This window comes from Monocercomonoides exilis, assembly GCF_001643675.1.
Source record: "Monocercomonoides exilis strain PA203 chromosome Unknown scaffold46-794033, whole genome shotgun sequence".
In the NCBI taxonomy this organism is placed as follows: domain Eukaryota; phylum Preaxostyla; order Oxymonadida; family Polymastigidae; genus Monocercomonoides; species Monocercomonoides exilis.
In genome coordinates, this window is record NW_027150591.1 from 575,478 (window position 1) to 599,104 (window position 23,627).

The 23,627-nt window shown below is 37.0% G+C and overlaps 6 protein-coding genes across 6 annotated transcripts; 3 read left to right on the top strand and 3 right to left on the bottom strand.

Moving 5' to 3' along the window:
* Positions 1-611: 611 nt before the first annotated feature.
* MONOS_14709c1 (putative palmitoyltransferase) lies at positions 612-2,992 on the bottom strand (the record flags this gene model as incomplete). The annotated part of the gene is made up of 7 exons (XM_067867535.1): positions 612-1,099; positions 1,248-1,477; positions 1,686-1,804; positions 1,955-2,122; positions 2,206-2,487; positions 2,567-2,814; positions 2,907-2,992. 7 exons carry the CDS (start codon positions 2,990-2,992, stop codon positions 766-768), a joined length of 1,467 nt encoding a protein of 488 aa, XP_067721625.1. The 3' UTR covers positions 612-765.
* A 1,899-nt stretch (positions 2,993-4,891) lies between these two features.
* MONOS_18095 (uncharacterized protein) lies at positions 4,892-5,302 on the top strand (the record flags this gene model as incomplete). The annotated part of the gene is made up of 1 exon (XM_067871079.1): positions 4,892-5,302. The coding sequence occupies one exon, from the start codon at positions 4,892-4,894 to the stop codon at positions 5,300-5,302; it is 411 nt and encodes a 136-aa protein (XP_067721626.1).
* A 6,280-nt stretch (positions 5,303-11,582) lies between these two features.
* On the top strand, positions 11,583-13,726 carry MONOS_14713 (putative Serine/threonine protein kinase STE11 A (STE11A)). The gene is made up of 4 exons (XM_067867540.1): positions 11,583-12,016; positions 12,090-12,222; positions 12,411-12,784; positions 12,883-13,726. Exons 1-4 carry the CDS (start codon positions 11,622-11,624, stop codon positions 13,214-13,216), a joined length of 1,236 nt encoding a protein of 411 aa, XP_067721627.1. The 5' UTR covers positions 11,583-11,621; the 3' UTR covers positions 13,217-13,726.
* Positions 13,727-13,802: 76 nt separating this feature from the next.
* Positions 13,803-17,712, bottom strand: MONOS_14712 (uncharacterized protein). Its single transcript, XM_067867539.1, has 3 exons — positions 17,491-17,712; positions 17,343-17,389; positions 13,803-17,261 (listed from the first exon to the last, which is right to left on the bottom strand). Exons 1-3 carry the CDS (start codon positions 17,678-17,680, stop codon positions 14,268-14,270), a joined length of 3,231 nt encoding a protein of 1,076 aa, XP_067721628.1. The 5' UTR covers positions 17,681-17,712; the 3' UTR covers positions 13,803-14,267.
* Positions 17,713-18,388: 676 nt separating this feature from the next.
* On the bottom strand, positions 18,389-19,261 carry MONOS_14711 (dynein light chain type 1). The gene is made up of 4 exons (XM_067867538.1): positions 19,151-19,261; positions 18,978-19,051; positions 18,827-18,908; positions 18,389-18,765 (listed from the first exon to the last, which is right to left on the bottom strand). The coding sequence occupies exons 1-4, from the start codon at positions 19,216-19,218 to the stop codon at positions 18,717-18,719; spliced, it is 273 nt and encodes a 90-aa protein (XP_067721629.1). The 5' UTR covers positions 19,219-19,261; the 3' UTR covers positions 18,389-18,716.
* Positions 19,262-20,251: 990 nt separating this feature from the next.
* MONOS_14709c2 (putative palmitoyltransferase) lies at positions 20,252-22,708 on the top strand (the record flags this gene model as incomplete). Its single annotated transcript, XM_067867536.1, has 7 exons — positions 20,252-20,337; positions 20,430-20,677; positions 20,757-21,038; positions 21,122-21,289; positions 21,440-21,558; positions 21,767-21,996; positions 22,145-22,708. 7 exons carry the CDS (start codon positions 20,252-20,254, stop codon positions 22,476-22,478), a joined length of 1,467 nt encoding a protein of 488 aa, XP_067721630.1. The 3' UTR covers positions 22,479-22,708.
* Between the last annotated feature and the right edge of the window lie 919 nt (positions 22,709-23,627).

Below are 23,627 nucleotides of genomic sequence, written 5' to 3' on the forward strand. Positions count from 1 at the left end.
TTCAGCCCACTTTCTTTTTCTTTGGATGAAGGAAGATCCTCATTTTCCATCTCCTGCTTTGTGTTTTTGAAAGAAAGTGAAGGATAAGGAGTGTCGTTGTGTGGCAAAGGCCAGTTGACTGTTGATGAGGATGTTTTGTGTGTGTTGTGTGTTTGTGTTTGCTTCACTGGGAAGGAAAATGGGTTGAACCGATTGCAGAAAGGCCAATGAGAAACAGGGTATTTTGGGAAGATTGAACCCTCGCAATCCACACAACGAGCTTCTTTGTTGACATTGTTTGATTTTTGAATTTTGTTTTTGAAAGAGTTCGTTCATTCGTTTCCTTTCATCTTTGTCTTTGTGGAAGGGCAGCTGGGTGCACACAGCCTCCAAGTGTGCAGTGCTGCTTCATTTTGTGTTCTTCCTGTTCTTTTTGTTCTTTTTGTTTTTGCTCTTCAACACACTTTGCAGCCTCTGGGCGTGTTTCTGTGTGTGTTTTCTGCTTTTGCTCTTTTTTGGAGTCTTTTCGCCTGAAACAGCCAGCAAAGACCAAAAACGCATCTGAATCTGCCTGTTTATCTCCAAAACACCAGAAACGGTGCTTTCGCTCAACAACTCAAAAAAGAAAAGAAAAAGAAAAGTGCATTTGCTTAAAAAGTGAAGTGATTGAAAATGAAAAGGAAAAGGGGGAGGAAAAAAACGATATGAGGTGGGAAGTTTGACTGTGGAAGTGAAAGTGAAGTTGTTCTGCTCATCGGCCTTGCACGAGGAAAGCGAAAGTGCTGGTCAAATTCCAAACGATTCATTCAACGCTCTGCTGGCCTCTTCTGCATCTGTGTGGGCAGACAACGGAGTGGAAGAGGAAGAGGAAGAGGAAGAGGATGATGAAGCAGCAGTCAGAGTGATTTGTGTGATGGCAGCATGGCTGTCAGCGGAGTGCTCATCCTGTTGTTCAGCCAGAGGCTGCATGTGCTGCTCTGACGATGCAGATGCACTTGGCCCTGCTGATTCTGAAGGTGCAAACTTGTGAAGAGGATTCGGAGCAGAGTGCGCGAACACTGCTGTGGCGGGCGTCAGCCCATCATCTGGAAGGACGGGCAGAACAAAAGGATTCCACCACCTCCAATCAGCCAGACACCAAATACAACAAGTTAAAAAAAAATGAAAATAAATAAAAATTGAAAAGAAAAATCATAAATGCGAAATTGCGATATTGGTCGTGAAGTCTCCCCCATATCCTCCCACCACCCCCTCTTTTCAGCACATACTGCCTTCTGTTTGTCCCCAGCGTGCCCTCCATGTTTTTCCCTGCTGTCCCTCGGTCGAACATCTCCACCACACCCTCGTCGAACTCGTCGTCCAGCGTCGTCAGGTTCCGCCGGATCAGCGACACATGGAACAGCAGCAGGAACAGCGCCGACAGCGCCAGCGTCACACAGATCACACACATCGCAAACACAAAGATCGTCCCCCCATCCTCCCCAAACGGCTCTGGCGACTGCTCACCCCAAACCCAATTCCATTCCCAAAACCCAACCAGACAGGCATGGGCATGTGCACAGCATTTGCAAACAACAGAATGAGCAAGTCAAAAAAAAAAAATGAAAAGAGAGAGAAAGAGAAACAAATTCAATCACATTCATTTTTAACCACCACTCAATCCAATTCAAATTCAAATGCAACTCTCACACACACAGAGAACATACCATGAAAAGGACAATCCCGCCCAGCACAGAATACATCAGCGCCACAATCACTGTGTACAGCAGAAACAGGATGAAGAACTTGTGGTTGTATGCCCCAACACACGTCCCCACCCACGGACCTGCCACCCACCACATCCCATCCAGAAATAACACAAAAAAAGAGAAAGAGAGAAAAATGAATATGAACAAATGCCTCAAATCCAATCCAAAAAAGAAAGAAAAAATTGAATTTCGCTTTCTCTCACTCTCACTCTCTCTCTTGTTCACACAGTGGTGGTCCATCTTCATCACACATCGCTTGCAGATCGAGCAGTGGTGCGCCCGCTCCGGCCGTACACGCCCGCACTCCTTGCAAAATGTCATGTTGTATCTCCTCTGCACCTGCGCCTCCCCGCTCGGTGCTGCCCCCACCAAGCTCCCCTGCAGCGGCTGTGTGTCTGCAGCCACCCCCACAGAACACACGGTCACAAAAAAAAGCAATTAAAAAAGCAAATAGAGCAGCCAAGAACAAGCCACACACCAGACGCACCATCATCCTCCATCTCAATCTGCTGCCCACTCTCACCACTCTCACCACTTTCCCCATTCCCTGTGCTCCCTGCTTCCCACCCCACCTCTCCAAACACCCCCGGCCCGTGCAGCACAGGCCCCGATGACCCGATCGTGTGGTCCACTTCGTACACCCCAACTACCCTTGCGCCAAGTGAGACAGATTGCAAAGGCAGGCAAAACACATTCTGCCGCAGGCTGAACTCGTTGTATGTCTTCGTCGCCTGCTCCACCCACCACTCCGGAGGCGTCCCTGCACAGCCCCACAACCACACACAACCCCAACAGCCAGTCAAAATAAACCATAAAAAAATCAAAGAAGAACAGCACACCTGGGTCAGTCCAACTGCGCACAAGCACAAAGCCAAAAAAAACAAAAGAAAAATGCAAAAAAATAGTGATTGAAGAGGAAAATTGCAAAGGAGAGGCCACAAACAACGTTGCGTTGTACGCTGCAACCTCCAGCACCAGCAGCCCGAAAAACACGACAGACACCCCCACAGCCACAAAAGGCGAAAACGACCACAAAAACGGGATTACCCACCCCGCAAAGCACACCCCCACCGACACCTGGATGGAGCTGCCCCGCATAAAAAATATATATATAAACAGAAAAGCAGAAAATGCACCCGTCAGCACACACGCACCAGCCACACCAAAAGCGCTCCAAACCTCACCATCACAAGCATGCACCACCCCAGCGGGTCGTTGCAGCACCCCCCGCAGTCCCGAAATCGGTAGCATTCTCTTTTCCCCATCGTTCTGCTTGCGCCGCTCCTCACAGCTTTTCAGCCGCAAAAACAAAAAAAATGCGAAAATGCGAATTTATGTTGGGCACAAATTGGAGAAAATTTTTGAATTTCACAATAATCCTAAACAATTGTGGAATAATCTGAGCTAGTAATTTGAAATGTATTTTGATGAAACTTCTGCAATTCTAAGTGGGGAAAATGAAATATTAATCATTTATTCAAAAAAAATACCAGAAGAAATACAAAACCAAATGAATTCCAAGCTATTGTTTATTTCAATTTGTTGATGAAATACTCTTTGAAATGTTGCAATTAAGCCTTTGCGACAAGGAAAAATTGAACGATGATTGTCGGTCGATTGGAAAAACCAATGTAGAATTTTTTTACTTTTTTTTTTTTTTTTTTTTTTTTTTTTTTTTTTTTTTTTTTTTTTTTTTTTTTTTTTTTTTTTTTTTTTTTTTTTTTGAGACATGAAAGTTTTTATCTGTGTTGAATAATTCGATTGAACAAAAACAAATAAATAAATAACAAAAAAATTTAAGAAAAAAGTTTAAATTTTTCAAAGATCAAAAATACCATAATTATAAATAATTTTATCCTAATAATGGGTTTGATCAAAATAATTAATTGTTTAACTGATGAATCGTTAAATATAAAGTGTTGTAAGCTTCGCATTTCATAAATATTTATGGCATATATTTAATGTCTATAGTATGTTTTTTGCTTCTCGCCAATTTCATTTTGTTCTCAAAAATGATCTTTGTTAATGAACTATTATTTCACTCTCGCATTTTTCAATGCACAATCATTTCAACGTGTTTGAGAATTTTAAGAATTTGCTAATTTCATAGGTAGTGGATGATTGAGCATAAGCTTTTAGAAATTTCACACACTTTTACGATCCTTTAAAATTTTGATTTGAATTGTGTTTTGATTATTTTCATTTTATTGTTTTTGTATAGATTTCAATTGATTTTTTAAAATAAACGCAATTTCAAATCGATAATTGAATAAAAGTTTATTTTTTCAAAGAAAAATTTAGATTTTTAGTGTTTGAAAGTTGAGAAAATTATTAAATGTTTTAACTGTAGATTTTTCACAATAATTTTAACTCTTTCATTTGAAAAAATATCAAAGAATGAACTTTGAAATATTAACAATTTGAGAATGACACATTTAAGCAAGTTCAGAAGGTTTTTGAGAAACTGAGATGCAGACATAGACCAGGAGCAGTGAAGGAAAGTCGCACGGGAGGCGTGGAAAATGAAAAAGGATATGAAAATGAAGTTTGTTTATGAGAAGCGGTTTTTGTATTCGGAATCAGAAGAGCTTCTTCTTTCTGAGAGTGGGAAAACCGAATATATCTTGTGGAGAGACTCAGACAAGATCCCTCAATGGATATAGGAAAAGGAGGAAGACGAAGAAACAGAAGAGGAAACGAGAAAGAGATTTCCAGAGTCATCCGTTTCATCCACTTCAACGAGTGATTCAGATTCAACTTTTGTTCGATCGAAGAGTCTGTGCCCAACAACCTCATCAATGTCGAACTTGGTGGATGCAATGGCATGCTCATCTACTCATGAGAAACTGATTGTGGATTTGAGGGATTCTCTGTTCATGTTGCTTCATGGAAGGAACGAGAAAAAGGAGATGGCGATTGGCACTTTGAAGGAGAGAGAAGTGACAGCTGCTCGGGTTTTATTGGAGGTGGCGAATGAGACAATTTCACTCGTTTTGTGAGACGGAAGATCTGCTTTTATCGTTAGCTAGTCTGAGTCCTCATGTTGCGTTGTTCTCTGAGCATGCCATCACCTGCATTTATCTTTATTCAGATTGTTTTGATGATTCCGATTCGTAATCAATCTCTTCAAGCTCCGCAATTGAAATATCTCATTTGATGTTCCGATGATAAGCGAGAGATTCGTAGATTCACTACTGCTCCCATCTGTTCTTGAGGATGAGGATGACACCATGAAGGAGTGTTTGAGGTGGAAAGTGGCAGAGCTACTGACAAATAAGAAGATGGAAGCAACGAATGAATCAGCTGTACTCTCGATTGGAATGATGCTGTGGGAGCGTTTGACACTCCAGATCCCATTTGGGGAGTACGACACAGTGATTACAGGAAACAAGATTACCAAAGGAGAAAGAATAAACGCTTCTGTAGTCAGCATGTCAACATATTTTGAGTCTGTAAAAGCGTTCGTAGCATCAAAAGCATCATGTAGACCAACATTTGCCGAATTGAAAAAACCGTTTGTTCAGTATTTTTCAAAAGGAACTGTGTTTGGAACAGAATCCGATGCAATTTCTTGAAGAAAATAGCAAATAAAAGCAAAAAAATAGCGGAAGCGTGCAAAATGGATTCATGGAATACTCATGAGATGTTCATCCTGAGACATTTTGAAAGAATTTTTTATATAAGTTAAGAAAATAAGAAGTTTTTCAATCGGTCGAAGGATTATAACCTTTTTTGCTGGAATGATCAAAAGTTTTGCTCAAGAAAAGATGGAAGATAGATATTAAAAAAAATTGATGAGGAAGTCAGTATTCATGTGACTTCATAAATTGTTAACATATGTTTTTGCATGGAGATGCTGTTCGTGAAAGAGAAAATTAGAGAATGTTAACAATTTTTGTTTGAAAATGCATCATATCGAAAAATAAAGTCAACTTATGCATTAAAAAAATGTTTGTTTATGAACTTATGGAGATGTGATTTAAAAATAATAATTGTCAAAATTTCAAAAATAGAAATTGCTTTATATTGAAAAGCGTTATATGATAAATAACAAAGGAGCATATTAAATGAACAAAAATGAAAAAAAAACTAAAGAAAAAGCAAATTATTGAGAGTTTCCAAAGAAAGAGAGTGCCTTCTATCCCCAACAATACGTCGAAGTCGAGAAAAGAGGCGCTCACAAGAAGCTTCGCTACACGGAAACGTAACCAAGGCGAAACAAACGTTCGAAAATATCGAATGAAACATGCCAGACTTACTAATTTCTGCAAAAAAAACAAATAAATTATTCTGTAGAAATGATTGATGGCAATCAAGAAGAAATGAAGAATACAAAGCTTCAAGCTTTTCCTTGAAGTTTTCCGTTTGGTTCAGAAACACTTTTGATATATAACCATGAAATCCACTTTTCATTCTTATGAACCAGTCCATATTAATTTTCTCTTGGATGTTTCTTGTTTCTTCAACCTTTTGCTCTAAATTTTTAAGAGTTCCAATTTCAATTTGTTCATTTGAACCTATGAAAACAATATCTTTTTCATTTTCTTCATTTTTCTTTTCTTCATCATCGTCCATATCATCCGTTTCATTTTTTCCTTCTTCTTCAGAACAATCTTCATTTTCTTTTCTCCTTTTGTTACGAGTGTTGTGAGTGACATTTTCTTTCATTGATGATGCAGAAGATTCACATTTTTCCGTGTATTCATCTTCTTCAGAGTCGCTTTCAGCTTGTAAAAGTCCAAACTCATCGTCATCTGTTTCATCTGTTTTCTCCTCATGTTTTGAAGAAGATTCTTCACATTTTGTTGAAGAGTTTTCTTCGATAATTTGAAGAAGTTGAACAATTCGAGAATATTCAGCAAATGAGTTTTCTTTTTTTCAAAGACTTTGGCTGAAGAAGACTGATTTGACGGAGGAATAAAGGATGAGTCTTTATTTGAATTATCATAGAGTGATGGATTTAGTGATCGAATTGCTGAATAAAACGAATCAATTGTGAAAGGGTTAAATGAGTATGTTGACGAAGAAGAAGGTATATCGAATGACAATTTATTTGGAAAAATATCGCTATCTATTGGGCTTCTGGACTCAAAGATTTGTTTTGAGGTTTTCGAAAATAATTCTTTCTTTCGGTCACTTCGTTTTTCGAAGATAAAAGTTCTCAGATCATAATCGACAACTTGATTTGATGAATTTGATGAAGAATTTGAAGGAGAGCACGATGAAGAATTTGAAGCAGAACTTGATGAAGAATCAGAAAAAGATGAAGACGACGGGGAGGAAACTAAAAAGGATTCGAAGGACGAAGACGAAATGGAAGATGATGGCATATGTTTTGATTGCTCTAATGAATATAATGGATTCATTTTTTTAGAAGTGTTTTGAATCAAGTTTTGTTGATTTATTTTTGATTCAGAGTTTTTCGTTGTTTGATCCAATGTTACACTACGAAAAACAAGTTCGTAATTCGCTTTCAGCCTATTCAATTCTTGGTTGTATGACTCAGAAAAAGAACCCAATTGATAGTTTTTTCTCCCTCCAGGAGTCAATGAAAAGGCCAAAGAGATCAGGTTTCCCCTGTCACCTGCAAAAAAATAATTAAACAAAAGGATTATAATATCACATAAACCAGATTGCCAGTTTTCTTCAGAGAATTCTTCAAGGTCCTGCATCCATGAGCAGCGTGCAAATGCTTTCACCAGCAGAGGGAATACATCTCCCAACTTCGTTTCATCTTTTTCGAACTGTAACTGAAGTTCTCTTAAGGGAAATAATAGTAGTTCACATTTGATCACATTTTCGATAAAAATCAATTCCTGTAATTTTGAAAAATTATCATCATGAAAATGTTTTCTAATAAAAAAACAAATATCATAAATGCAAAGCCATCTTGTTTCTATGAAAGAAGGGCATTTTGGTGTTGAGGGTTGCCTGCGGGAAATCACCTTCGCTTGTTTCGTAAATGTAATAATTGCATCTTTCTGTTTTCCGAAAAATTCGTTGTTGTTGAAAAAATGAGATACAACTAAGTTTAATAAATGATTGCAACAATAAATAAAAATTGGTGGTGTTCCTTTGTAAAATGACAAAGATTTTTCTGTAGTGGTTTCTTCTGAAAGGCTCTGAATTGCAAGCTTCTGAGGAAGCAAGCCATCTGTGCAAAAGCACCGAACTTCTCCGTGTAAATCTTTTATTTCAGTCATGATTTGGACTGCTAATTGCGAATAATCAAAGGATGAATAGCACGCTTTAACTAATTTATAAAACATTGGCTTAGCACCCGGATTCAACGGAACCACAGTTACTGCAGTGTACTTTTTGCCAGCAATTACTCCACCGTCAATCATAATTCCGACTGAAGAATTGAAAATTGCAGCATCCCTTTCTTTAATTGCACCTTCCACTTCCTCATGAATTATTGAAGATAGTTTTCTGTAATTCAATGTGGGAAATATGGTTTCGGGAGAAAATGATGGATTTTGTTGAGAAATCTGTATGAGAGAAGAAATGAAACTATTATACTCAGATGAATAAGCGGACAAAAATGCAATGTTACAATGTCCAATTAACCTCAAAAATTGTTTTTTCAATAAATCATATTGAAAATGAAATGGAACTAATTTTTTGTTTGAGTAATAAGTTGCTTGTTTGAGAGGATGATTTTGCTTCATAAATTTGACGATTGATGAATTTGTCAAAAGTGGACATTGATGATTAATTATTCGATCACATCCTTTTCTTCCGGAAACTCCACAATTAACTCCTTCTTTGCTGTTTGGACACAAATAATAAATATGTCCATCTTTTTTCAACGTTCCATCATTTTTCACAGGTGTGTAAGCTATCCAAACTGAATTTTTTTGAATTTCAAAGTGAACTTTTCCTATGTCTTCTCCAGTGTTATTAGGGTGCCTGTAAACTTGATAATAATCAAAACAAATGAAATGATATAATTTTTGATCAAAACTTGAAAATATCAAACATTTTCCAAAAATAGTTGATTTTGAACATTCCAACTCAACAAATGAACAATCACTTTTTTTTAGCTCTTCTATTTTTTTGCTTAATGCAGCACTCTTTTGTAAAAAAAAAATGAAATAAAAAAGTTTCTGTCAAATTTTGTCTAATGTTAAATTCAAACGATTTCTTTAGATTTTGCACTGTTTTGTAATTCCAAAGGCAAGCTCCTAAAAAAATCCTCATATGTTGTCAATTGATTCATGATATCTATGAAATAATCAATATTTCCGTTCGACCGACTGATCTGTTCGACCGACTGATCTATTCGACCGACTGATCTATTCGACCGACTGATCTATTCGACCGACTGATCTTTGTCGAAAAAATGAATTTTTGAAACAAGGGAAAAATATAAAATCTTATGTTAAAAAAAGGACAATAAGTTATTTTTCATGGACTAATGATAATTTTTTAATTTCGAAACCATGAAAAATCAATTTCTTAATAGCAAAATGTTAAAAATTATTCATTTCCATCAAAAACAGATAATTGTTGATTTGTTTGTTTTTCTCTTAATAAATCAAAATATTGAGATACCATGATAAGAAAAAACGAATAAATGAAATGAAAATGAAATTAATATAAATAGAAATATTATGCATTGTCGGTCGACTTGTCGAACACTTTGGAAAATGTCGGTCTGTCGCAAAGGCTTAGTTGCAATTATAAAAAAAGAATCTTCTTTTAAAAAAACTATTATAAAAAGTTACACAGACAAAAAATTCAAAGAATTTTGTTGAAATGATGTGAAATAATTTCTTTTGTTTTGATGATAGACAAATCATCCTTTTAATAATTATTTATTTTGATTTGATTTAATTTAATAATTATCATTTGTTTTTCAACTGTCCAATGAAAATAAATGATGAAACTGGGTGAACAAAAGAATAACGGTATAGAAAATTCAGAAAAAAAGATTTCATGATGAATACATTGGTAATTTTTTTTGTAATCATATTTTTTCTGAAAAAATTTTTGCATATTTGTCAGTGAACTCAGAAAAGTGATAACGCATTCTTCAAAAACAATGTCATTAATTCATTTAAAGTGTGTGCTTTTTAAAACAATTGCAATTTAAAAAAAAAACTGGAATGATATTATTCAATCCATTGACAAACGAAAATTAAAAATTCGAAACCCCGAAAAAAGTTATGATTTCAAAAATAATGATCCAAATTTAAATAACATAAGAAGAGATATTTTTCTGTATTTATCTCTTCTCAAAAATGCATTGTTTTTTCCTTAAAATCAATGTCTGAGACATTAGATACCATATGTCAATAGCCCTCACACAAACAAAAACAAACAAGCTTTAATCTATTCCATCTAAAAATGTGTGCAATTTGGTCTAGGAAAACATTAACTTATCCTCGATCCATCATCAACATTTTTTTATTCTTCATTTCATATTTCTATTAGATATTAAAAATAAGAAGATATATGTTGTTAATTGTGAAAATTTTTTTGAAAAGTTCCTTTTATTTAATTCACTAATGATATTTAAAATTAATATTTCGATCAAATTTCTGTTCATGCTCACCTTATTTTGTTGCCATGAAAGCAAAATCTTGACAATGGTATTATTTCTATTTTAGTGAAGTTTCATTAGTGGGAACAGAAATTTGATCGAAATATGAAATTGTAATTTTAATTGTGAATAAAATAAAAGGAGCTTTTCAAAAAAATTTTTGCAATATGCGGACCATTAGTTTCTTTTTCTAATTTCTTTTGAATCAATTATTTGAGATGGAAAAGATACGTGAGGATAAAAAAAAAACAAATTTATCTTTCTCAAACTTGAAATTGTATTCACGTTTCTTATAAAAATTCAAAGTGTGCAGGCTTTTGTTCATGTGTTGGTCTGTTCACATAAAATAAATAGATAAATGGTCCACATGTCATACAAGAAAACCATCAAATAATTATCAAAAATTTTTTAGAAATATGAAAACAAAAACTTTTCAAAGAAAACAATTTCATGAAAAAATTCATTCATTTAATTCAAATTTTTGAATCAATTTTTTTTCATTTTTTGTTTCAAAAACAAATATAATATCTGTAGAATAGCATCATCACTCACATTGAACAAAAAAAAATTAATTAAAAATTCGAAGAATTGTTTCATTTATATGATTAATTTTGAAATCAAAACTATATTCTGGACATTCATTTTTCAATTGTTGTTTATCACTGGGAAGAGATTTTGTGTGCAATTTGTGTATTTATACCAATTGTTAAAAAACAAATGTTTTGTTCATATAAAGATGAAGCTGTTTCTTTTGGGCATTTTCATTTTAACAGTGTTCTTTCATTAATTTTGAAGTTAAATTTTCGAAAAGAAAATTTTAAAAGAAAAAGTGTGACAACAAAAATAATCTCCTATTTTCAAAAGCATTTGAATTTATTAGTCTGAGAAAACCAATAGAAATACAATTATCGATAAACAATTTTGTGAAATGAACACAAACAATTTTTTTATTACATTTTTTCAAGGAATTTTGGATGACTTGTTTTTCTCGAAATATACCTTCTTTCATTTTTCATTTTTAGAAAAAACCGTAATGAACCAATTTTATGTTGATTTTTCAATTGTGAATTTTTATTATTTGGGGCAAAATTCTTTCATTTATGAAAAAAACAACGATTTCGTTCCAAATTTGTTTTTCAACCTTTACATAATAAGTCTTTCATTCCCACATCAAAAAAACATTGGAAATTCTTCAAAATTGAGAAAAATATTTGAAAGTTAAGAATGGAACAAAATTCAGAAAGCTCAAAATTTCTTCCCATTTGGATCCAAAGAACCAACACATTTTGTTATTTTCCCAAGAGGGGAAATTTGATTTGTGCATTTTTTAAAGAATAATTTTAGAAATGGCAACTCACAGAGAAGTTGACGGAGATTTTGGCAAGTTGTTTTTTTCTACTCCAACCGCATTTTCATCTGTGGTAATCACTGATCCAGATTTACCTCCGCCTACGACAATGTCTGTTGGCGAGGAGGAAGAAGAAGGAGTTCTGGACACTTCAAACTATCATGTTGACAAGTTAAAAGTTTCTTCTTTCCCATCAACACCTCGTGATGCTCCTTCAGCTGTGTCTTCATCAATGATTTCTCGCTCAAAACCTCAACCGAAAGCTCCGTCTCAAACTCCGCGTCCAAAAGCTTCATCTGCTGCTCCATCTCAAGCTGCTCCTTCTCAGATGACCCCGCAATCATCTTCTGCACCTTCTCTAATTGGAGATACTGTCGAACCGTCACAAGATCAGTTTGCAAAATATTTTTTTGTGTTAAAAGATTGATAACTTTTTTAAACTGATTATCAAATCTTTCGATTAAAGATTATATTTAAAACGTGGAGACATTATTGGTAGAGGTTCATTTGGAACTGTATATAGGTGCTTGGATTTGAAAACAGGAAAACTATTGGCTGATAAGGAATATATTTTTGAAAGTAGCGGGCTTGAACAACAGGTTTGATCATTGAGAAAAATTGTAAATATAGACACCTATTTGCTGTTCACGTTAAACATCAATTCATAAGCATCATTTTATTGAACTTTTGATTTTTTTGCCAAAATTACTTTTTTTCTTTTCTTTTGTTTTGTTTTCGTAATATTCATTTGATTTTTATAAAAATAACTTTCTGTTTTTGTTGTTAGATTGCGAATGCAGAGAGAGAAATATTAATTATGCAACATCTTGTGCATCCGAACATTGTGCAATATATGGGGTGCCAGAGAAATGGAAACATTTTAGATGTTTTCCAAGAATTTGTGACTGGCGGTTCTATCGCTCGTCTGCTATCAACTTTTGGCACATTTCCAGAGCCTCTGGTACAAGTGTACACAAGGCAAATAACAGAAGGGCTTGCCTATTTGCACGACCACAAGATTGTGCATCGTGATATCAAATCTGCAAATTGCCTGGTGACAGGGGAAGGTGTGGTGAAGCTAGCAGATTTCGGATGCTCAAAGACGATCGAAACAGTCATGTCATTCGGACAAGGATGCGCTACGCTTTGCGGAACACCTCAGTTTGTCCCTTTTTCGATTAAATTAATTATCACTTATTAATTGTAATGCTTTCAAATTATTTTCAAAACGCTTAATTTTGAATGAATGACTATAATAGCTACATGGCACCAGAAGTTATCCGGCAGCAACGCAATGTTGGCAGACGTAGTGACATATGGTCTTTGGGCTGCACAGTCATCGAAATGCTGACTGGAAAGCCGCCTTATGCAGACATAAAGAATGCCACAGCTTGCATCTTCAAGATTGCCTCGTCTTCTGAAACACCGCCCATTCCGAAGTTTGCGTCGCCAGAGCTGACAGATTTCCTGAAGAGATGCTTTGTGCGCGATCCAGTGAAGAGGGCAACATCGAGAGAGCTTTTGCAGCACGCCTTTCTGAAGAGGGAGTATGATGAGGATTGGTACACGATGGAGAATGAGGAGGAGGATTAAAGAGTCTGAGTGATTAATTGGATGGGTGGGTGAATGAGCAGACTAACTGAATGAGTCCTGAAGTGCTGAAAAGAAGATGAATGAAGAATAAGCTGAGCTGTTGTTCAAAGAGCTAATAGAAGCTGTTGTTTGTGAATCGATAGCATGATGTGTTGTGTTAGTTTAACTAAATAATATATTTATAAAATACTTATTTTTATAATCATTTCAAGATTGTTTGTATGTTGATGGTCTTTATCCTTTTTATTTCTATATTTTCTAATTTCTTGTTCAGAGTTTTAGCTAAAACTACGTTCATTTCAGTATCTTTGGATTTATGCTCAGTGTTGAATAAATATTCCACTGATTTTTTTGACTTCGTTTTTTCGACATTTGTTGAAATGGAGGCATTCTTCGTCTTATGAGGTGTGCTCTGCGCATCTCAAACTGCTTCTGCACTGCTGATGATGATGTGCACAAAGATTAACACCTTAAATGCATCTTTCAAAAGCCTAACACCGCTTTTCAAAAATGCAAATAACTGCCTCCATTTTTTAAAAAAAAACACGAAAAAAGAAAAGAAAAAGAAAAAAAGAAAGAAAAAGAATTGACTGATTCGAAAGCATGTTCTTTTAACGTAGATTAATGTTTGTTTATTAATAAAAAAGATAGAAAAACAGCCAAAAGAAGGGTTGATGATATGAAAGCAAAGGTTGTTTGCTATTTCAAGAGAAGGATGCAAGTGAATCGAATGGTTAATGGAAAGAGAAGAAAAGGAGGGAAATACAAACTAACTTTGCAATTCAATTAGATAAAAGAAAACAGAATAGGATAACTGGAAAACTAGATTTTGAATTATTTTTCTTTCAAACAAGTAAATACAAGTTCTCAAAAAGATAATTCCATAAAATACAATTAAAGCTTTCCAATTAAGAAATGAGAGATATATCAGCAAATATGAGATTGCTCCCACAAAATGCAATATTCTCATTAAGTTTTTATTTAACTTTTGTATTTCTTTAGTCCAACCCTTTCTTTCATTCATCCATTTTCGCATTCACATTTTAGTCCTTTAATAGTAATGAATGGCATTGCGCTGAACAGGACGTGAAGACGAGAATTGTGCAGGTGCAGGTGCAGCAGAAGCAGAGGCAGCAGCAGACGGTGTGTATGCAAACTGAGTGGAAGCAGCCTGGCGACGAGACGCAGCAACAGCAGCAGAAGAGCTGGGTGGAGGTGGAAATCGGAGTCCAGCTGGGAACGATGCAGGCTGTGTCTGTGGGAGCTGTGGGACAACTGGAGGCTGAGGGTTCATCGTCTGTGGCTGCGGGGCAGGCTCATAGCGGTTGGAAGAGCCGGGGGCGTATGTTGTGGCGGAAGATGGAAACGACCGTGATGATGCAGCAGAGGCAGAAGAAGCAGCAAATGCACTCAACGCAGCTGAAGGTGGTGGCGATGGAAGAATCGACTGACTGCTTGCTTGTATTTGAGCTGGATGAGAAGGCATTCCAGCTGGTTGTTGTTGCTTTGAGTATCTTGTATTGCTCTTAGTCTGCTGATGAACTTGCTTTCCTGCTGGTTGCTGTTCAGGGATAACAGGTCTCGTCTGCAATGGCAGCTGTTGAGGCTGAGCAACTGGCTGTGATTGGACAGGAGCAGATGATGTAGCAGCTGGGGCAGAGCGGATTGGCTGCTCTTTCTGTGAGCGATTGGCAGGGCGATATTGATGAGGCGAACTAACAGGCTGAGGCTGTGCAGGTGCAGAAGCAGCAGCTACAGGCGCGGATGCTTGAGCTGCTGGCTGCACATTTGATGCACTCGAAGGAACAGCAGCTCGGCTGCTTGCTGAAGCAGATGTCATTCTTTGCTGTTGCTGTTGTGGTTGTTGCTTCTGTTGAACCGGCTGAGAGTGCACTTTTTGCTGAGGCTGTTGGGCTGGCTGAACCGCTGGTGCTGTTTGTGGTTGTGTCTGCTGTGGCTGAGCATGTTGTTGTTGTTGTTGCTGCTGCTGAATTTGCTGGTTCAGAGTCAAAAGAGTCTGCAACAGAGCTGGATTCTGCAAAAGCAGGTTCAAAGGCTGCTGCAACGGAAGTGCTGCTCCAGGTGCACCAGCTGTCTGCAATGGCTGTGCAGAAGCTGTCTGAGTGTTGGCAGCCACTCCACCTTGTTTCTGCTGCTGTTGTTGCTGAGACTGATATTGCGCCAGAAGCAAAAGAGACAAGATCTGCTGTTGTGCCATCAATGATGCACCACCAGGGGCAGCTGCAGGTGCAGCAACTGGAACAGACGCTGTGGCTGGTGCAACTCCTGCTGCAGAAGGCTGTTGAGCAACTTGAGAAGTGGAAGATGCCGATGGAACAGATGCAACATCACTCTTAGCAGCTGAGGCAGACTGTGTCTGTTGTGCCTGTTGCTGTTGTTGATGATGCTGAGCATGCACTTTTCTGCCTCTATGCGACTTCTCCTTTTTCATCTCTGATTCCAACTGAGGCGATGTGTATGTGTTTGCTGATGCTGATGAAGCAGCAACTGGCTGATGGCGTGGCTCTTCTCTGCCAAACACGATCTCTTCATCATCGTCTTCTTTTTTGGCTGGCACTTCTGTGGTTGTTGCTGGTGCAGGCGCTGATGATGAAGCAGAAGCAGATGCAGAAGCAGATTGAGCATATGATGGAACATATTTGAATTGCATCTTCTTTGAGGCAGCATCTGGACGAGTTGTTTCTGCCTTTGTTGAAGGAGCAGCAGGAGCAGAAGGTTTCACAGCTGATGTTGAAGATGAAGCTGCAGGTGTTGCTTCTTTAGGTGTGCTAGCTGCAGTTGCAGTTGCAACTGGAGCTGTCTCTCTGGCAGCTTGTGCTGCTATTTGAGCAACAGCTTCTTGTCTTTGCTGTGGAATGTACACTTGTTTGTTTTGTTTGGCTTCATCTGCTTTTGCCTTCTCATTCTCTTTTCGTTCTTTTTCTTTTTCCTTCTCTTTCTCTTCTTCAGCTCTCTTTCTCTCTTTCTCTCTTTCTTGTTCCTCTTTCGCCTCTCTTTCTTTCTTCTCCTTTTCTTCTTTCTCTTTCATCTTTTCCTTTTCTTTTTCTGCAACAGCGCTTTTATCATCAACTTTTGATTTTTCCTTTTGTTTCTTGCCTTGCTTTTCGTTATCTCCCTTTTTCTCTTCTTTTTGTGTTAATTTCCTAAGTTCCTCTTCCTTCTTCAACTTTTCCTCTTCTTCCTGCTTTTTCCACAATGCCTCTAACTTCCTTCTGCCTTCTTTGGACCATGGGTTGGTTATTGTCACATCATCAATATCATTTTCTGCTAATGAAGCATTCAATGCATCAATTTCTCCGATTTTTCCTTCTTTCTTAAGCTTCCTTTTCAGTTTCGCAGCTGCTTTTGGATCTGCTGCTACTCCAACAGTGGCAACAGCTACGTACTGTTTTGGCTTTCCTGTTTCCTTCAATAGCAATGATGGATGAATTCTTTCCTTAAGCTCAGAAGGAATAACTTGAGGAAGACCAAGAATGGTCGTACCTTGTGTGCTAGCTGCATTCGCTTTCGCATCTGTTTTTGCTTGCTTTGAGGTCTCAGAAGAATTCACTGCTGCTTTTGACTCTTCAACTTTAGCTGAAGATTTTGTTTCCCCTTTGCCATTATTCCCTTCACTTTTAGACTTTTTCTCAGTATTTGAAGTGGAAGAAATTACAGAGGTTGAAGTGTTAGAAGAAGAAGAAGAATTTTCAGAAGGCACCACTGTTGTAGTTGAACGTGAAGTGTCAGATACCGAGGCAGGCTTCCAAGTGTAAACATTTGGACTCTTTATTTGTGTTGGCTGAACAGTTGTTCGTGGATCAGGCAAAAGTCCTTCTTTTGAATTTTGTTTTTGGGCATATGAAGGAATATACTTCGACTGAAAAGTTGTGATTGTTGGGCTTTTGGAATGATCTTTTATGGATAACTTTGGATTCACGCTTTGACTTTGCCCATTGTTCGAAGATTTCTTATCCTTGTCTTTCTTTTCGCTTTTGCCTTTAGATTCCTTCTTTTCATTCGAAGCCTTTTTTTTGTTCTTAGTCTTTAAAAATTTCCGAATAGTTCAAATAAAGAATCAAAATCATTACTTTAACATAACGAAAAATCAAAAAATAGTTCATACAGGTTCCTTTCCAATAAGATTAAATTTCAAAACTCCTTTCGATTTTTCTAAAAATTAAAAGGATGAAGAATTTGGTTTTTTGAAAAAATATTCAAGAAATATTTTGTTAATTTCATTCAATCATCTTAATCAAAAAGCAAATATATACCGTCCAACAAAAATGTTGTTGAATCTTCAACATTTCCGTCAAATCTCAGAAGAGCGGTAGTTAAATCAGAATCATCGAGATCAGGAAAAATGGCTTTCAATGCCTTCAATTTAGGCTTTAATCGAGCAGTTTGCTCATGCTCACGCTTTTTAGCTTGAAGCTCAAAGTCTGAAGAAAGCTGCAAATTCATCAAATCAGTCTTTTTTTATCTTCACCTTATTTAAGGATATTAAAATACGTTTACACCCACAATTTTGATATTTTTTCTTCAAAAAAGTTTCTTTATTTTAAGTATTAATATTTGTTAAAAAATATATAAATAACGAATGAATAAATGAATGCTTTTGTCAGAAACTGGAAAACTTGCAAAGTCTTAAATCACGTATTGTTTATCATGAATTTTGATTGGGTAATACATGTAATTGGTCACTTTTAAAAAAATTGTCTTCTTTCATATTGTTGTATCTAATAAACAATGAAATAAATGAAAAATTGTCATTATTTAAATATTAATGTATGAATGAAAGGAAATTTTATGTGTTATGCGAAAGCAATCCGTGAAACAAGAAAATTCAAAAATGTATTTATTATAATTTCACTTAATTCCAAAGATTATATCAACTCGCTTTTGCATAAAAAAAAAAAAAAAAAAAAAAAAAAAAAAAAAAAAAAAAAAAAAAAAAAAAAAAAAAAGTGAAAAGATAGAATTGACATTTGCTGAAGAATAAAAACACATCGTTGTTGGGATATGGTCTTAAAAGAAGTGACATTAGAAGTTTTATTTTGATAAAAATATACCATCAAGGATGGAATCTATTTATCTGTAGAACTTTCGAAAATTAAAATTTTTTTATTCTTTTCAAAAAGGACAGAGCAAGAATTAAAAATCAAAAGATAATACTAATGATATAGATTGTTGAATTTGAATTGTATTTGCTAAGTAAACTTGTTATGCAGTTTAAACAATATGGATTTATTGAATAAAATATCAGAGGAAAATCGAAATGATGCATTTTTGCTTTACTTTTGAAAAATACGCACTTTTTAAATCCATTAAAAAGGTAATAACTAACAACCATAACATTCGAAGTACATTTTTTAAAAAAAATCAAACATCTTACAATATGGTTTAGAAAAGTGAATTGAAAACGAATAAGATTTTATGTTTAATAAATAAATGAGAAAAGGCGAAGTAATTTCGGTGTAATGAGAACATGTGCTTTTTATTATCCCATCTTAAAAAGCAAAACAGCTATATGTCCAATGTAAAAGTTTCTTTATTCATCAAAAAAGTGTGATTAATTTGCAAAAATTTTCATATGAAAAGGAAACAAACATAAATGCCTTTGTCTCATGTGTAACAAAAGAGCCAAAATGTTCCCCAACAATACAGTGCCAAGTAGGTTTGTATTTTTTATCTTTAAAATTATTTTTTAAGTTACGAAATCAATATTTCTGAAATATTAATAAATAATAAATTGAAATACCAAATTCTTTTTTGATATTTGCTGCAACATCTTTTGCAATAGTAAATTTTGTCAAAGCTTCATTGGTAACTTTTCTGCATTTATTTGGAAATGTTTTGTGGATTATTTTGGTAAATAATAAAATATTTGCAAATAATAAAAATACAGAAAAGAATAAAGTTAAATCTTCAAACATTGCATCTTGTTGCATTTCTTCTGACATGTCACAGTGCGTGATTACAACCTTTAAGTTTTCTGTCATGACACAAAAAATATTTTTGAAACTTCTGATTGATCCTGTTTCCATTTTTAAATATATTTGTTTTTTGATAAAAAATTTTGAAATTGATAAAGGAAATAATGATGTGAATTTTTTGGAATTAAATTAAAATTCAATTTAAATCGAGAACCTTTCAGCATATGATTCATACATATTGTATTTGAAATGAAGATTGCATCATTTAAAATTAGTAAAAAAATAAAGAGACAAGTGTGAAATTTTGAGAAATGCTGAACTTTTCCATTCTTCGTTCTTTATTATTTCAGTCAGCTCGAGAATATAAGTTTACAAATGATTGTTCGCTTTTTTTTCAAAGAACAGCTTCTTGGAAATGATGGATCATTTCAATCTATTCTTGATGGTGCTATTCCTGGGCATTCTCACCCAACAAGACTATCAATTTGTTTTTATCTTTGATTCTTATATTTTCTTTTCCCCTCTTTTTCTAAAACCAGTTACGCACTCGAAAGAGATGCGACGTAAATTTTTCTATAATTATCAAACTTCAACATTATCAAACAACACTTTTTTTTTATGAAATCAATTAAAGTGAAAATCAAAAAGAAAACATTCACAAACTTATTATGAGTAGTGAATATTGTTTATTATTGATGAGTACAGATGTTTGAAGAACAAATTTGAACAAATCATTATCACTTTCTTAACACAGAGTGTGAAATCTGTTTTTTCAAAACCAAATAACACTCTCATATCATGCAACATTTCAAAGCGTATTTCATCAATGCAAATGAATTTGGAAATAGCTTGAAATTCATTTGATTTTGTATTTTTTCTTCATATTTTTTGAAAAATATAAATAATACTCCATATTTTCTCTAAGAGTTGCAAAAATTTTAGCAAAAATTATGTCAATGTGTCATCTCAGATTTTTCCACAATTGTTTATGATTTTGTGAAATTCTTTTTTTTCTTCACGTACCCAACATAAATTCGCATTTTCGCATTTTTTTTGTTTTTGCGGCTGAAAAGCTGTGAGGAGCGGCGCAAGCAGAACGATGGGGAAAAGAGAATGCTACCGATTTCGGGACTGCGGGGGGTGCTGCAACGACCCGCTGGGGTGGTGCATGCTTGTGATGGTGAGGTTTGGAGCGCTTTTGGTGTGGCTGGTGCGTGTGTGCTGACGGGTGCATTTTCTGCTTTTCTGTTTATATATATATTTTTTATGCGGGGCAGCTCCATCCAGGTGTCGGTGGGGGTGTGCTTTGCGGGGTGGGTAATCCCGTTTTTGTGGTCGTTTTCGCCTTTTGTGGCTGTGGGGGTGTCTGTCGTGTTTTTCGGGCTGCTGGTGCTGGAGGTTGCAGCGTACAACGCAACGTTGTTTGTGGCCTCTCCTTTGCAATTTTCCTCTTCAATCACTATTTTTTTGCATTTTTCTTTTGTTTTTTTTGGCTTTGTGCTTGTGCGCAGTTGGACTGACCCAGGTGTGCTGTTCTTCTTTGATTTTTTTATGGTTTATTTTGACTGGCTGTTGGGGTTGTGTGTGGTTGTGGGGCTGTGCAGGGACGCCTCCGGAGTGGTGGGTGGAGCAGGCGACGAAGACATACAACGAGTTCAGCCTGCGGCAGAATGTGTTTTGCCTGCCTTTGCAATCTGTCTCACTTGGCGCAAGGGTAGTTGGGGTGTACGAAGTGGACCACACGATCGGGTCATCGGGGCCTGTGCTGCACGGGCCGGGGGTGTTTGGAGAGGTGGGGTGGGAAGCAGGGAGCACAGGGAATGGGGAAAGTGGTGAGAGTGGTGAGAGTGGGCAGCAGATTGAGATGGAGGATGATGGTGCGTCTGGTGTGTGGCTTGTTCTTGGCTGCTCTATTTGCTTTTTTAATTGCTTTTTTTTGTGACCGTGTGTTCTGTGGGGGTGGCTGCAGACACACAGCCGCTGCAGGGGAGCTTGGTGGGGGCAGCACCGAGCGGGGAGGCGCAGGTGCAGAGGAGATACAACATGACATTTTGCAAGGAGTGCGGGCGTGTACGGCCGGAGCGGGCGCACCACTGCTCGATCTGCAAGCGATGTGTGATGAAGATGGACCACCACTGTGTGAACAAGAGAGAGAGTGAGAGTGAGAGAAAGCGAAATTCAATTTTTTCTTTCTTTTTTGGATTGGATTTGAGGCATTTGTTCATATTCATTTTTCTCTCTTTCTCTTTTTTTGTGTTATTTCTGGATGGGATGTGGTGGGTGGCAGGTCCGTGGGTGGGGACGTGTGTTGGGGCATACAACCACAAGTTCTTCATCCTGTTTCTGCTGTACACAGTGATTGTGGCGCTGATGTATTCTGTGCTGGGCGGGATTGTCCTTTTCATGGTATGTTCTCTGTGTGTGTGAGAGTTGCATTTGAATTTGAATTGGATTGAGTGGTGGTTAAAAATGAATGTGATTGAATTTGTTTCTCTTTCTCTCTCTTTTCATTTTTTTTTTTTGACTTGCTCATTCTGTTGTTTGCAAATGCTGTGCACATGCCCATGCCTGTCTGGTTGGGTTTTGGGAATGGAATTGGGTTTGGGGTGAGCAGTCGCCAGAGCCGTTTGGGGAGGATGGGGGGACGATCTTTGTGTTTGCGATGTGTGTGATCTGTGTGACGCTGGCGCTGTCGGCGCTGTTCCTGCTGCTGTTCCATGTGTCGCTGATCCGGCGGAACCTGACGACGCTGGACGACGAGTTCGACGAGGGTGTGGTGGAGATGTTCGACCGAGGGACAGCAGGGAAAAACATGGAGGGCACGCTGGGGACAAACAGAAGGCAGTATGTGCTGAAAAGAGGGGGTGGTGGGAGGATATGGGGGAGACTTCACGACCAATATCGCAATTTCGCATTTATGATTTTTCTTTTCAATTTTTATTTATTTTCATTTTTTTTTAACTTGTTGTATTTGGTGTCTGGCTGATTGGAGGTGGTGGAATCCTTTTGTTCTGCCCGTCCTTCCAGATGATGGGCTGACGCCCGCCACAGCAGTGTTCGCGCACTCTGCTCCGAATCCTCTTCACAAGTTTGCACCTTCAGAATCAGCAGGGCCAAGTGCATCTGCATCGTCAGAGCAGCACATGCAGCCTCTGGCTGAACAACAGGATGAGCACTCCGCTGACAGCCATGCTGCCATCACACAAATCACTCTGACTGCTGCTTCATCATCCTCTTCCTCTTCCTCTTCCTCTTCCACTCCGTTGTCTGCCCACACAGATGCAGAAGAGGCCAGCAGAGCGTTGAATGAATCGTTTGGAATTTGACCAGCACTTTCGCTTTCCTCGTGCAAGGCCGATGAGCAGAACAACTTCACTTTCACTTCCACAGTCAAACTTCCCACCTCATATCGTTTTTTTCCTCCCCCTTTTCCTTTTCATTTTCAATCACTTCACTTTTTAAGCAAATGCACTTTTCTTTTTCTTTTCTTTTTTTGAGTTGTTGAGCGAAAGCACCGTTTCTGGTGTTTTGGAGATAAACAGGCAGATTCAGATGCGTTTTTGGTCTTTGCTGGCTGTTTCAGGCGAAAAGACTCCAAAAAAGAGCAAAAAGCAGAAAACACACACAGAAACACGCCCAGAGGCTGCAAAGTGTGTTGAAGAGCAAAAAACAAAAAGAACAAAAAGAACAGGAAGAACACAAAATGAAGCAGCACTGCACACTTGGAGGCTGTGTGCACCCAGCTGCCCTTCCACAAAGACAAAGATGAAAGGAAACGAATGAACGAACTCTTTCAAAAACAAAATTCAAAAATCAAACAATGTCAACAAAGAAGCTCGTTGTGTGGATTGCGAGGGTTCAATCTTCCCAAAATACCCTGTTTCTCATTGGCCTTTCTGCAATCGGTTCAACCCATTTTCCTTCCCAGTGAAGCAAACACAAACACACAACACACACAAAACATCCTCATCAACAGTCAACTGGCCTTTGCCACACAACGACACTCCTTATCCTTCACTTTCTTTCAAAAACACAAAGCAGGAGATGGAAAATGAGGATCTTCCTTCATCCAAAGAAAAAGAAAGTGGGCTGAAAGTGCCTCGAAACTCTTGCATTTTCCCCCCAAAATGGAACAAGCAAAGCATTTGTTTCTCGCTGCCATCAAAGCCACAACAATCCCCACAAAAACAGCTTCTTTGGAGCTTAACAAACAAACAAACAAACAAATCGCGAATGAATCATTTCGTGTTTATTCTCACTGATTCATTCCACAACCCAGTTCATCCCCACCCCAAAAAAACCTAACCATTCTCAAACACAACAAAAAGAAAAAGAATAAAAATAAAAGACAATGAAAACAACATAACGAGAACAAAAGGAAGGAATCAAGAAAACGTTGATTTTTTGTAAAAAAACAAGACTGTGCCTCTCCACAACGGGCAACTCCCCAACCAAAAAGAAACACAATGAAAAAA

Bases quoted from the DNA above. Each gene is read 5' to 3' on its own strand.
- MONOS_14713 (XM_067867540.1), top strand. From the start codon at position 11,622: ATGGCAACTCACAGAGAAGTTGACGGAGATTTTGGCAAGTTGTTTTTT. The intron at 12,223-12,410 runs GTTTGATCATTG...TTTTGTTGTTAG, and splicing joins GTAGCGGGCTTGAACAACAG to ATTGCGAATGCAGAGAGAGA. The intron at 12,785-12,882 runs GTTTGTCCCTTT...TGACTATAATAG, and splicing joins ACGCTTTGCGGAACACCTCA to CTACATGGCACCAGAAGTTA.
- MONOS_14712 (XM_067867539.1), bottom strand. From the start codon at position 17,680: ATGAATTTGCAGCTTTCTTCAGACTTTGAGCTTCAAGCTAAAAAGCGT. The intron at 17,390-17,490 runs GTATATATTTGC...TTTAATTTTTAG, and splicing joins AACAACATTTTTGTTGGACG to AAAAATCGAAAGGAGTTTTG. The intron at 17,262-17,342 runs GTATGAACTATT...AAATTTTTAAAG, and splicing joins ATCTTATTGGAAAGGAACCT to ACTAAGAACAAAAAAAAGGC.
- MONOS_14711 (XM_067867538.1), bottom strand. From the start codon at position 19,218: ATGACAGAAAACTTAAAGGTTGTAATCACGCACTGTGACATGTCAGAA. The intron at 19,052-19,150 runs GTTTGAAGATTT...AAATAAATGCAG, and splicing joins GAAATGCAACAAGATGCAAT to AAAAGTTACCAATGAAGCTT. The intron at 18,909-18,977 runs GTATTTCAATTT...ATAATTTTAAAG, and splicing joins AAATATCAAAAAAGAATTTG to ATAAAAAATACAAACCTACT.